This window comes from Corythoichthys intestinalis, chromosome 18 (assembly GCF_030265065.1).
Source record: "Corythoichthys intestinalis isolate RoL2023-P3 chromosome 18, ASM3026506v1, whole genome shotgun sequence".
Lineage (NCBI taxonomy): Eukaryota > Metazoa > Chordata > Actinopteri > Syngnathiformes > Syngnathidae > Corythoichthys > Corythoichthys intestinalis.
Window position 1 is genome coordinate 15,635,535 of NC_080412.1, and position 13,763 is coordinate 15,649,297.

Below are 13,763 nucleotides of genomic sequence, written 5' to 3' on the forward strand. Positions count from 1 at the left end.
TATAATTTTTGGCTGCTATACCAACCTCTGCTTTTCAGCACCACTTTTTGGCTACTCTACCCACTTTTGCATTGCTATGATCATAATGACAATCACTGGAAAAAAGGTTCCTTGAAAACATTCAATTTTGCCTCCTACAATATGGCGGAGCCTTTGACGTACGATTCCACGTTGAAAGGAATGTGTGTGTTACTGTGCTAGATGGAGGAATACCAGGCCTTCATTTGTTGTCTTTATCAAGGAATTTGAAATATTTTATACCTGCCTTAAGTTGTGTGAACAAAGACAGTATGTCAAGAAACTGTAGTGCACGTCATCTTTTGTTTTAGATATGGGTTTGAATTCCCCTAAATTTGTTTTGTTTATATTAAATTATTATAGATTGTGTTTTATGTTTAGGTTTGTATTGGAAAACTTCCTTGTATTTTTATATTCTCAAGAGATTGTATTTTGTTGCTTGTTAAAAAAAAAAAAAAAAAGCTACTGCCCTCCCGTTTCCTTTACTTCCGGTGCAAAGAGCATAGTTACGACAGGTCAATGTGCCCTTCCTCACACGTGCGTTGCGGCATCCTCATCCACTAGCCACGGGACGAGAGAGTGCGGGACCGGACTGTCTTAAAATATTATTATTAAGAGTCAAATAGCTAAACATGCTGAAGTCAGTTGTCCGCACGGTGGGAGCCGCTCTTCGCCTTCCTGCGGCTTCCAGCTCCACAGCACGGGCACTGCCACTTCGTTGCCCTCAACTTTGCGCACCGAACGCGGCTACAGCCAGACCCTTCACCCGCTCCCTCTGGATGATGAACGGCAACGGAGCGTCGGGTTATAGGCCAAAATTGTTCACTTCCAAAGGGTTGAATCCATCAGCGTCGTGTGGCTGTGGTGCGATGCACACAGAGGGTAATTATCACTTTTGAGAGGTAACTAGTGAGTCGCCAGCCGGCGTAACAGGCAGCCTGTCTTCCCCATTTATTGAATTGGACTACTGTATTTAAAGGGGGAATATATTGCAGAAATATGTTGTAGATGTCAACACTAATTAAGACACGGTACTCGGATGTGTGGTGGTAATAGTATTTTCTGTCTTTTACCGTATGTAAATTGGACTAATTGGCTGCCCTTGACAGCGATAGACGTCAAACGCATGACGTCCTTCCCAGTCTTTTTTTGTTTTGTTTTTATTAACAACAACACAACAGAATAAACAACAATACAAACACAAGAATACTAATACAAACCAAAAAACAAAAGAATACAAACACAAATATGACGGGGTATAAACATACCAAACATTGCATATCAGAGAAGAAAAAAAATACTATAATCAACTATTCCCAAAAAAGTCGGAGCTGTTCACAAATATCAATTATTTTCTCCGCTTTCCTATTCTTTGATTTTTTTCAACAGATTTATGTAGCATACCGTTTCATTTTGGAAGTGAGAAAAAGAAGGTAACAGCTTGCTGAACTTACATTTGTGGATGTAGAATTTTGACAACAAAAGAAGTAGATTAACAATAAAAATAACTTCATTCCTGATCTTTTTATAAAAACAAAAAATGACATTTTCCAATTTTAGCTTGAAGTCCACATGTAGATTCCTGTCAACAAACTTACAAAAATCTTTCCAAAATTTGTTGGAAAAAGAACAAGTCCAAAAAAGGTGCTGAACTGTCTCTGGATGATCTCCACAGAACGAACAGTTCGTGTCAATGGCCCTCTTGAATTTTTTCATGTAGTGATTCGCAGGATAATATCTGTGAATAATTTTGAAAGAGACTTCTTTGACCTTATTAGTCAACAACGCCCTTCGCAGTCGAAACATTGGAGGAAGTCGGCGTGACGTCACCTCGCTTAGCAACGTGTCACCATTTTGCGAAAGGGGCATGCACAGCTTAACATTCCGTAGACAAACGTCTAAAATTCATATATTTCAGGTGTGTTTTGCGTCTTTTTTCATAAAAACGTCTTAAACATGGCTTACTATTATCACGAGTCACTGCCGACAGACGCGAGGAGGCGATACAATTTAAAATTACAGTGTATTGGCTTGCAAATTTGCCGATACAAAGTCGCAGCTGATAGCTGGATAAACAAAGGAATGGCCTGCAGTGGAGTTCGGAAACATCTACTACTACATCATAAAGTCACCCAGTAAGTTGACCTTTATCAATTACGCGGAATATGTACTGTGCGGAACTGAGAAAATTGGTAGTATATACGAAGTGATTATTTCTGCCGTAACTGGTAATTCGCCTCCAAGTGTTATTTAGCCGTGAACACGTCACGGGGCCAATAATATACCGATTGACTAATCAGAGTAGTTCACGGCAAAAGAAAAATAGGGCTTTGCGAGTTGCAGGTTATAGTAATAATAACCACTGCCTAGTCTATTGAATCGTAGCAGCTAATTGGGGCAAAAAAATAATCGTTTAAACTCACCAGTAATAAAATGTCGGCTGCAAACGTAAATGTGCTTGGATTTAGGGTCCCACAGGCGAAAATAGTCCACGGAAAAGTCTTCTTTTACTGTTGCTCGATTAATTGCTTTCAGCATGAAGAACTTCAAATGCGGCTCCGAACTCTTCCTCATGTGACAACCCGCAACACAGCAACTTTTAGTCATTCCGACGGAAAAAAGACCGCAAATAAGACGAAAGTTCGACGCGTTTGTATTACAATGCACGACAGAGCAACTGCTTGTGAGTCGTCTTTTACCCCATTTTTAATATGGCGACGCTTTGTTGTGGCTTGACATCATTAAATGCCCGGATGTCCGACTTCCTCTATAGTACTGAAAGATGATCATTTGGTCTGAACATTGGTAGGGACGATAAAACTGCATAACCTCCATGTACACTTTTTGCTGGGGACGGAACATTAATAAGACCAAATATATTATTAAAAAGAGGGTCAGGGCCAGATTTCTCACAAATATGAACCAAATTAATGTGTAGGCGAAATGATCAAAGCAAAATAAATCTGCATTGACGTATACACACGTTTCCGAGATGCAATGGTACCTCGACATACGATCGCTTCACACAATCGCTTCGACATCCGACGTATTATTTTTATTATGTTATTCTGATTTTTATTTATAATTTGTTTGTTTTGTTATGTGTAATTGCCATTTTTAATAGTACCACCAGTATTTATTAAGGATTTAGTGTAGGTTTTTAAGCTGTGGGAAGAATTAATGGAATTATAATGTATTCCTACGGGAAAATCCTGCTCGACATACAACCATTTTGACTTGTAAACAAGGTCCTGGAACCGATTAACTTTGTATGTAGAGGTACCACTGTACTTCCGCTTTGCTTCCACATGTCTGCTCGCAACTTCCGTTTTAGAATTTCTCCATCCAAAACCTGCTGGAGTAACATTACTCATCAAAATCCCTTTAAAAAGAAAATTTGGAAATACCGCACAGTGTTTCCCACAGGATTTTAGGAGACTGTGGTGGGAGGGTCTCTGACCCTTGGGGTAGGGTGTGTGTGTACATTTTCAAGCCTGGTGTATCTCTTTAGGGCATTTTGAGACCACTGAATGTAATATAAATTGCTGTATGCGGTGTCGCCGGATCGCACCAAATGCAGCAGAATGCAGCAGACAGCAGTCCCGTAGCCTGGTACACCAGACTCAGCGGCAATATGTTCCAATCCGCGGTAAATTCGGTTTTACATGACCAAAAACACATCGAGTCGCTAAAACCAACAGTCTGTCTCGCGCTAGCCATGTTGAATATGTTGAAATGTCTCTCGCTAGTTTCTTGTCGCTTTACCGTCGCGTTAAAAAGGTGAGAAGGGTGTGGAGGAAACGATGTTCCAGTACACTGTACACCCCAACAAAATATTGAGCTCTGTCGACCCACACTGTGTTTCAGCAGGGCCATGCAGAGACCGGTGGAGGGGCGGGTGCTCGTAGATCAAAAGGGGCACATGAACAAGTATTTAATACTCCTTAAAACAACATAACTTCAATTTTAACCAGCTTTAGATAATAATTGGCTGCCACTGTGACATACTTTAATTGGGAGGGGGCAACAGTGAATAGAAATCAAAACTGTCATCAACACTTTCTGGCTGTCTTTCTGGCTCAGTCAGTCTGCCTCTTTTCTTCCTTCAACCTCTGCATCAAAACTTCCTTCCTCAACTTGTTCATCTGAGAACAAACCACATCAGATGGTCACTGAGCCACCAACAGCACAGTTTTCCCAAAACTATTATTTCATTATTATCCATACGTAACAACTCTAGCACCTAATGATTAATAAAGCAATGACATAAAATCTTATAGAAAAATAACATTGTAATTGTGTTTATAATTGTATTTAATACCCGACTATCCTTGCAAACTTGTTCTTACCAGGTCTGCTATTCACCCAGGTGATGAGGTATCCACTGCCTTTAGCAGCCTCATCCAACTCCTTTTTTTATCCCTCAATCTCCTTTCCCTACGAGGCATGTCTATGTAATGAAATATAAATATTAAAAAAAAAAAAAAACAGACTCCCCGGTGGCTTTGTTTTAAAGCTTTCTTAATTTCTTTCTCCCTCAATAACGATGGAGGTAGATTTGTGTTTTTATTATTCAATCAAAAAACAAAGTTACTTCTATCAAAAACAAAGTTGCTTCAATCAAAATACAGTATATACTTTTAATCCCAAAAAAGTCACTTCAATAAAAAAAATTGTTTTTGATTGCAAAAATAAATTTGAGACAAAGCATTTGAAAACTATTTTTCTCGAAACAAATTTTTCCACTGAAGTAATTTTGTTTTGCGTTTGGGCCACATTTTGGTGGACCGTCAGCTTAATCCTGAGATCCAACTACGAGCTTTTTAACTGCAGCAACTTTAAGATACCCTACTGGAGCTGGAATTACCGAGGACAGCGGGAGAAAATCCGTCTGGTCTGCGTAATGTCGGGTGAAAGTTTGGCGAGGTTCTAAAGCCACTTTGGAGCTCTGCTGTCTTGATATCGCATTCTCTTATGCGATTTTTCTAATAATTTTATGTGATTTATTGACCTGTTTTCCACATGCACCAATCTTTTTAAATAAAACAAGAAATGGAATCATGTTGTCCAAATGTTTTATTGCGATCACTATCTGCAATAAAAAAGAATGACATAGTATTTTTGTTTATATGTACATACCTTGTAGCATTTCCTTGTAACAACAAAATCCGTGTCAGCCCTTCTGCATTCGGCAAATGTAATTTGTAATTTCACCTCATTTTGGTCAAGTGGCCAGTGTATCAATCTACACCTCATGTCAACACAGGCTGACAGGTTGTGATAATTTTGTCCGCGAATGATCAACGAAGTGATAAGAACAATCATACAATCTTTTAGGAATATCCTTAGGTTTAGATCACATCCTTCTTGTCTGCAGCTGGTTTCGATTAAATGAGTATGGCGTGGTAGATCCACACTGGCGCATTGTAGCTACTAGCTGGTCATTGATGAAAACATTCCACTTCGGCCTATAGGCGCTTCCAGGAGATCACGCACAGCACAGAAAGTCTCGGAGTGTCATCTACGTCGTGCTGAATGCATTTTTGGAGATTCCGTGGGTTCCTTTGCAGTTTTAACTTTGTCAACACACTGCTTACTTTAACTGCAATTCATGTTGTTCTTTCTAAACCGGAAGTTCGGTGCAGAAATTTTCCAAGATGGCACCGCTCATGTTTCGCTCCGGAAACTTGTCTATAAAGAAACATTTTGAAGTGCAAGTCCCTTTATTTAAAAAATGGGGAGCTATCCAAGAATGGGTCCACTTCTGGGGGACACTGGAGCACCCATAGAGTCAAACTAAAGTACTGTAATATAAAAGTGATTTGGGGAAAAATTATGAAAAAACTGCGATATCCAAGGGGCGATCTACATCTCAGGCATTCTAGACTACCCAAAGACTCGAACCAAGGTATTCTCATGAAATTCTGATGTCTGATTTCATTTCTCAGATTTTTTTTCATGTCAGTGTCTCTCTGAAGTGGACACAATCTTGGGGCTTGCACTCAAACTACCGCGCAGCATTACGGTAATGCACATAATGTAAACAATGATCAAATTGAGGGACGGTTAGCTTGACTTCGTTGTTCTTAGTGGTGGCTGGCCTTACTGGAGTACTTTTGCAAGTTGGCAAATTGACACAGGTTAATGCTATGCTAACTCGAATGCAGGTCAGACTTTGAGTAGCAAAGTTAATGGTGTTTCCCCACCTCCACAATTCTTTTTACATTACTCACGATAGCTTGTGCTGGCCGAAGAAAATATCCCTCCTCTTCGAAGGGGGTGGAGGACGCGGCATTGTATTTCTATCGGCGGGGTTGTGTGAGACTAGTGTGCGTGCTCGTTTCTGTGGCAGGAGGTCAAGTCATCAGCCAATCAAACGTGCGTTTGGGGGGGGGGGGGTGGACTGGGGCATTCAGCAAGTGAAAAGGCATAAATTAAGTCTGGACATATTCTATCCTTACAACATATGGGAAGACAATCTAAATTACCCATATAACTGAGCTCATTATATAATGCAAATAAGGTGGCTTAAAAGCTGGTGGGGAAAATTTGACCATCCTGGAAAGTTGGTAGTGTTATGTCCTTAGCGTCCCTATGCAAACCTACGCCCTTGGTCTACCCAGTTAACTTTTAATGCTATCACATGATTGGTTATCCTGGTGTGCCAATTCTTTTGCCTCCTGAATTGGGACTCCCTGATTGGTTGAATGTGTGTATATGTCAGTAATTCACCCACAAAGTAGTGTCAGAAAACGAGTCATCTCAATTCGCAGGGTTTTGAGAACGTACAGTTCCGCATAGCCACTTTAGATGATGAAAAGCATAATACGTGGCCTTTAAGCTTAGCTTACAGTATGTGTCCCGTGTATTTTTTCTCCAACAGGCGACAAGTCATTTGGGGAGTTTTTATTGGATGAAATAAAAGAGGAGAAAAAGATTCAGAAAAGTGCAACCTTACCCAAGATCTCCGGGGGTTGGGAACTGTCTACGGAGGGCGCACAGGCTGAACTCACTAAACACGTGGCTGGAGAGAAGTAAGACACTTGTCATTTCTGTCTTTTGGAGCAAAAATTTTAGATAATAGTAATGGCAGTTTTTGCTGTATATCATCTTTTCTGATAATTGTCAAAAAACTTTACTAACTTGTTTTCAAAATTGCTATATAAATGGTTATAGCTCTTTAAATGGATTGACATTGTCTTTTTCTTACTTGTCTACTTTCAGAATCACAGTCACTTTCAATGTCAATGACAGCATACTTCCAAATTTTGCGGATGAAGCAGATAAAGGAGAGCAAAAGTCTGGAGAAGAGGTAACGGGAAATGTCCAAAGTAGTTCTTCGTTGACTATGATAGATGTCCAATCATGTGGCGCGTACAGTCATCCTTCTGCTGTGAATTTAAATGAGTTTGTCACTAGTTTATCACTAGTAGACATCCAATCCATTTGAAGTGTTTTTTACTTCGCTGCTTACCCTCCCACTTCAAATGGATTGGATGTCTACCACTGTCAGATGCAGCCAATGAGTTGGGAATCCTGTTGTTGCAGGATGAAATTGTGTCGACGCCCAACTTTGTGGTTGAAATTACAAAAAAAGCAGCAAAAAATTCTCTGGTGATCGACTGCCAATTCCTTCAAGATGAGGTACGTAATTTTGAACATGTCCTACAGGCAGTGGCAGCATGTCTGCCTCTAATCTGTTTTCTGTGTTGGTACTTGATCATGACCTGCAATGTACAGCTGGCACATGGCGAAGGTGAGGAAAGCGACATCTTTGGTATCGTCGAGGTCAGCTTCCAGCCAGAGGGGGACACGGAAATGGAAGAGACCAGTTACATACTCACCAAGGACTCCCTGAATGATGTGAGTTGCCACAAATTGACTTGACCTGATCCATTTTTAAAAGTTCAAAATGACCTTTTTTTGGTCTTAGTCTGGATTTACTTTCATTAGTTTCTCATTTAGGGCTGCAGCTAGCAAATATTTAAGTTGTCGATTACTCTATCAAATACTTAGTTTGAATAATCGAGTAATCAGATTAGGAACACTTAATGTGTTGCAGAATTAATTTTGGGAGATGTAAAACAAAGGCTTGCTAAGATTGCACTTTAAGAAGAGCAGTAAATGTGAGTTGCTTATTTATGCAGAGTTGCACTTCCATTTTAAAATAAAAAATACCTGATCTTAGCCTCAAACAGCATAAAAATAAAGGATCTAAGCAGAACAAGAGAACAATTGCCTAACTTGCATAGCAAAAAGCTCGCTAGGTTAAATGATATAAAATGCTAACAAATCGTTCACATATTCCCACAAAAATGACTAAATATACCTCTAAACTAGCTCAAACAAAAACTTCCCTTATGTTGGCCTTAACTGGGAGCAGCTGAATTCAGCCATGTTAAATTAGTTTTGTCATATTCAGTATATCCCCCCAAATCAATAAAACTAAATGCAAACACTTCCAAAACAAACCATTACAACACCACTAATTAAACGAATACGAATAGAGTTTATTTCTAATCTAATTACTCGAGTTAATCTATTAAACGTTACAGCACTAGTCTCGTTCATATCTAGTGCTTTTATCTTTCACAAGTTTGGTGCTGAAATGTCTAATGTTAAGCTTTCAAGAAAAAATGTAACAAAGATAACCCACTTGCCTGTTTTTTTTTTTTCTTTCTCAGGACCTCTATGACCACATGATGGACTATCTGGCTGACCGGGGTGTCGACAACACCTTTGCTGATGAACTGATTGAGCTGAGCACTGCCCTCGAGCATCAAGAATACATTAACTTTCTGGGAGAACTCAAAACCTTTGTGAAATGTAATTAATCTTTATAGGTTTGAGGTGTTCAATATGTCTGGTTAACGTCTAATTGCAATCAATCAATGTTTGTCAATTGTATTAAATAGCAAACGATCTGGGAATTAGAAGAGCCACGTCAGCAATTACTAGACTACAGATATGTTCCGAATATTTTTTCAAGGTCACAAAGTTATTAAAAGGTTTTCGAAGAGAGCATGTCTACTATGTTGCCTGCAATTTCAAATGTATCTCGCTATCCTAGCACTTTCTACCGCTCATACAAGACTTTATGTTCAAGTCTTCAACTGCATTAATTCTCGAGTTTCCAAAAGCAGATTCTGGTTTTGGAACGTGTTTATGTATATGGCTTTGCTTAGCAGGGTTACTGCCTAATTGGCTGGATTTAAACAAGGCTCATAACTCATAACTCAAATTATCCAGTTGCTGGAAATTGGGCATAAAATACATTTATCGTGACAGAACAAGAAATGCCCCTCTTCCAAATAGTGAACTTTTGACCAGTCCAGTTGAAATTGATTGGACGTCTATTGCCATCAATGGAAGCTAATCAGTTAACCTTTGACCACTCATTTAAATACTATATTTTAATGTACTTTCGAATCTTACTGGGGCCATAACCAGAGATTATTCCTCATGACAATGCCCCAAAATCAAAAGGGAAGGAACCAAGAATAAACAAGTAGCCAAGATCAACAGAAAGTTACACAAATGCCCCAAAATCAGCAAGAAGTCACCCAAGGTATAGTTTGAAACTTTTTTTTTTTTTTCAAAATGTAAATATTCATTAGAAATATACCCACCGGCCACTTTATTAGGTACACCTGTCCAACTGCTCGTTAACACTTACATTCTAATCTGCCAATCACATGGCGGCAACTTAGTGCATTTAGGCATGTAGACATGGTTTAAGACAATCTCCTGCAGTTCAAACCGAGCATCAGTATGGGGAAGAAAGGTGATTTGAGTGCCTTTGAACGTGGCATGGTTGTTGGTGCCAGAAGGGCTTGTCTGAGTATTTCAGAAACTGCTGATCTACTGGGATTTTCACGCACAACCATCTCTAGGGTTTACAGAGAATGGTCCGAAAAAGAAAAAATATCCAGTGAGCGGCAGTTCTGTGGGCGGAAATGCTTTGTTGATGCCAGAGGTCAGAGGAGAATGGCCAGACTGGTTCGAGCTGACAGAAAGGCAACAGTGACTCAAATAACCACCCGTTACAACCAAGGTAGGCAGAAGAGCATCTCAGAACGCACAGTACGTCGAACTTTGAGGCAGATGGGCTACAGCAGCAGAAGACCACGCCGGGTGCCACTCCTTTCAGCTAAGAACAGGAAACTGAGGCTACAATTTGCACAAGCTCATCAAAATTGGACAATAGAAGATTCGAAAAAACGTTACCTGGTCTGATGAGTCTCGATTTCTGCTGCGACATTCGGATGGTAGGGTCAGTATTAGGCGTCAACAACATGAAAGCATAGATCCATCCTGCCTTGTATCAATGGTTCAGGCTGGTGGCGGTGGTGTAATGGTGTGGGGAATATTTTCTTGGCACTCTTTGGGCCCTTTGGTACCAATTGAGCATCATTGGAATGCCACAGCCTACCTGAGTATTGTTGCTGACCATGTCCATCCCTTTATGACCACAATGTACCCAACTTCTGTTGGCTACTTTCAGTAGGATAATGCGCCATGTCATAAAGCTGGAATCATCTCAGACTGGTTTCTTGAACATGACAATGAGTTCACTGTACTGAAATAGCCTCCACAGTCACCCGATCGCAGTCCAATAGAGCATCTTTGGGATGTGGTGAAACGGGAGATTCGCATCATGGATGTGCAGCCGACAAATCTGCACCAACTGTGTGATGCCATCATGTCAATATGGACCAAACTCTCTGAGGAATGCTTCCAGCACCTTGTTGAATCTATGCCACGAAGAATTGAGGCAGTTCTGAAGGCAAAAGGGGGTCCAACCCGTTACTAGCATGGTGCACCTAATAAAGTGGCCGGTGAGTGTATATTTAAAAAAATATTTTAATGTTGACATTAAAAAGTCACTTTCCTTTTAAAGGGCATCGTGAGCAATCCGATGTAAACCCATGACAACACATCTACTTCTTTCACTGTGGAAAAGTCAGTTATTTCCAAACAAAAATAGACAACATCTACAGTAACCTAAATGCCTCCAGGATCCATCCCATCGCTCCACTTACCCCTCCATCCTTTTTACCATCTGCTTTTATGCCCACTCCTGTCCAGAAATTCACTAAACCTTCCCTAATATCATCCGTTTAACTTGTAACCATAATGTCCGGAATGAAAACTGCCACCTACACCCTAGATCCCATTCCCTCTGTTCTAATAAAAGACTCCCTCCATCATCTCCTCACTTGTCACCGACATCATTAACACCTCCCTCCTCCCTGGCTCTGTCCCCCAAATTCTCAAACTGGCTGCCATCACCCCCTCATAAAGTAAACTGGTCTAGACTCTGATAGCCTGAGCAATTACCGCCCCATCTCCAATCTCCCTTTTTTTCCCCAATCTGGCTTCTGCTCCCGGCATAGCACCGAAACGGCACTTCTCAAAATAACCAACGATATTCTCCTCGGACTCTGGATAACTCACCATCCTCATCCTCCTGGACATCACTGCTGTTTTCAATACAATTAACCACACCATCCTGCTCTCCCGACTAGAATCTCTTCACATCACTGGCACTGCACTTTCTTGGTTCTGTTCCTACCTCACCGAACGACAATTCATCAGCATTCCGCTGTTCCCTACTATCACAAGGTGTCCCCCAAAGATAAGTTCTTGGCCCCCTCCGCTTCATTATTTACATCCTCCCCCTTGGTCAAATTATCCTTACATTTTGACTGCATTTTCACTGCTACGCTGGCGACATCCAAAAGTACATCTCCACAAAAACCGTCTCGCACAGCACCGACTCTACACTTCACAACTCAGTCAATGATATTAAATCCTGGATGCAAGCAAACTATCTTCAACTTAACAGTAAAAAATTGGACATAATCATCGACCCTGCAGCTCACATCAAAGACGGTCAATTTTTCCTCACCATCAACAACTGCATCCTGCCTCCCTCAACACATTCCCGCAACCTAGGTATAATTTTTGACAAAGATTCGACCAGCACATCAACCACATGACCAGAAATGCCTGCTTCCATCTCAAGAACATTGCCCGTCTTTGCCCCTCATCCATGCGTTTTCGGTTCTCCATCCAAACTCCTCAATAAACTACAATACTGTATATCAAAATCTCCGTTGCACGCCTTCCAATCTGTACCCCCTATTGGAATCACATTACCCCTGTCCTTCACAAACTGCACTGGCTTCCCGTTTCACACAGGATACAGTTCAAAATCATCCTTCTCACATAATAAGCACTCTAACTTGGCCTCTTTACTTCACAGACCTTCTCTGTTACTACACCCCCTTCCGTCACCTCCGCTCATCTAATGGAAACATTCTCGCACCCACAAATAACACACCGAACTTGGGGGTACAGAGTCTTCTCCGTTGCTGCTCCCTCGCTTTGGAACTCACTCCCTCAACCCATCCGCACCTGTTCAGACCTTCCTACATTCAAAAAAATTGTAAAAAACTTCCACCCTGGCACCTACATACTCATTCATACCACCGGGGGGAGTCCAAACGGGGCTGTACAGTCCCGTTCCGGCTCCCCCTTGATTTTAATGCATCACACACCGGGGTTGTGGGATGGGTGGGACCTCCTGGGGGGGTTGACATCACTGTTGCCTCATCACAGCAGGCCCCCTCATTCTGTCACCTCTTTTAATGCACCACAAACACACATACATCATACTCCACGGGGGAGCTTCAGCAAGAGGCGGTGGGACGGGCGGCTTGGTAGAGCCTCCATGCGGCGGTCCCACTGGCCTAAGGCGGGCTCTCCTATTTTAATGAATACACGGCACTACTTTCCCCACACATTCCCATCACGGTGCTGGGTAATGGCTACCAGTCGGGGACCTGGAAGCCACAGTAATAGGGCGTTAGGTGGGTCCCACACTTTTTACTATGGCGTGGCTCCCGGGGTGTGGCCTCCTCTCTGCCTAGGCTACAGTGGCAGGGGGGTCGGGGCTCCAATCCAGCATCGCCCCCTGGCACTCTCCTGCTTCCGCCTTCCCCCCTCTTTTCTGCCTGGGCGTCCTCCCTGCGTTCCGGGTGGGTCGCTGGCTGGGTGCTGGTAGATCGGCTGGGTAACGCCTGCTCCGGGTGGGGATTCTGCCCTGGGCTTTGTGGGCCACTGCTGGTCCCGCGGTGTGTCGTGCTGGTTGGGGGGCTCTGGCGGTGCCTCATGGACCGGGTGGGCGAGCGGAGGTGGTGGTGGGAGTGGGGGATAGTGGCGCGTCCCCTCGTCCCGTCCCTGAAGGCCGGTTGATGGGGGCATGGATGGCCTGGGGGACCACCCTGGATCCTGGGGGGATGATGGCGTCCTCCTTGGTGGACTGCGGAAGGAGGGATGTGCTGAGCTGGCTCTACCCCCAAACCCCCCTCCCCGATTGGTTAGGGAAGGGCAGCGGCCCTGACGCGCTCCAGCCAGTTTTTCCACTCATCTGCAAGACTGTCACATGTCTGATGGGATTCACGCATGACTTTCTGCAATTAGACACATTCAAGTAGTAAAACTCGGTTTCAGGATTAGCGATCAGCTAGCACAGAATAGGATGCCAGCATACTCACACTCACAAGGGATATACACAAATATTGGGTCCTACACCTCACATGGCTGATTTGTCTACACTCCGCCCCTCCCAAACACTCATCTTTCTACCCCCCCCCCCCTTCTTTTTCCTTGGCCATCAAGCTGACCACATGGTGGCAACTGGAAAAACAAGTGGCTAAAGATTGCACCAACATGTTCAT

At 42.4% G+C, this 13,763-nt stretch overlaps 2 protein-coding genes across 5 annotated transcripts in view; both read left to right on the plus strand.

Annotated features, from left to right (window-relative positions):
• Window positions 1-7,047, plus strand: part of dhx33 (DEAH (Asp-Glu-Ala-His) box polypeptide 33) — a 67,862-nt gene extending 60,815 nt beyond the window's left edge. For all 4 annotated transcript variants that reach the window (XM_057821583.1, XM_057821587.1, XM_057821585.1 and 1 more), the window contains one exon: window positions 6,902-7,047. The gene's annotated coding sequence lies outside the window, so the exon portion shown is untranslated. The remainder of the gene's footprint in view (window positions 1-6,901) is intronic.
• On the plus strand, window positions 651-8,852 carry c1qbp (complement component 1, q subcomponent binding protein). Its single transcript, XM_057821508.1, has 6 exons — window positions 651-822; window positions 6,902-7,052; window positions 7,243-7,330; window positions 7,567-7,662; window positions 7,759-7,881; window positions 8,703-8,852. Exons 1-6 carry the CDS (start codon window positions 651-653, stop codon window positions 8,850-8,852), a joined length of 780 nt encoding a protein of 259 aa, XP_057677491.1.
• Window positions 8,853-13,763: the final 4,911 nt, after the last annotated feature.

Coding starts and splice junctions, on each gene's coding strand:
- c1qbp (XM_057821508.1), top strand. CDS start 651: ATGCTGAAGTCAGTTGTCCGCACGGTGGGAGCCGCTCTTCGCCTTCCT. Junction 823..6,901: donor GAACGGCAACGGAGCGTCGG/GTTATAGGCCAA, acceptor TTTCTCCAACAG/GCGACAAGTCATTTGGGGAG. Junction 7,331..7,566: donor AGCAAAAGTCTGGAGAAGAG/GTAACGGGAAAT, acceptor CTGTTGTTGCAG/GATGAAATTGTGTCGACGCC.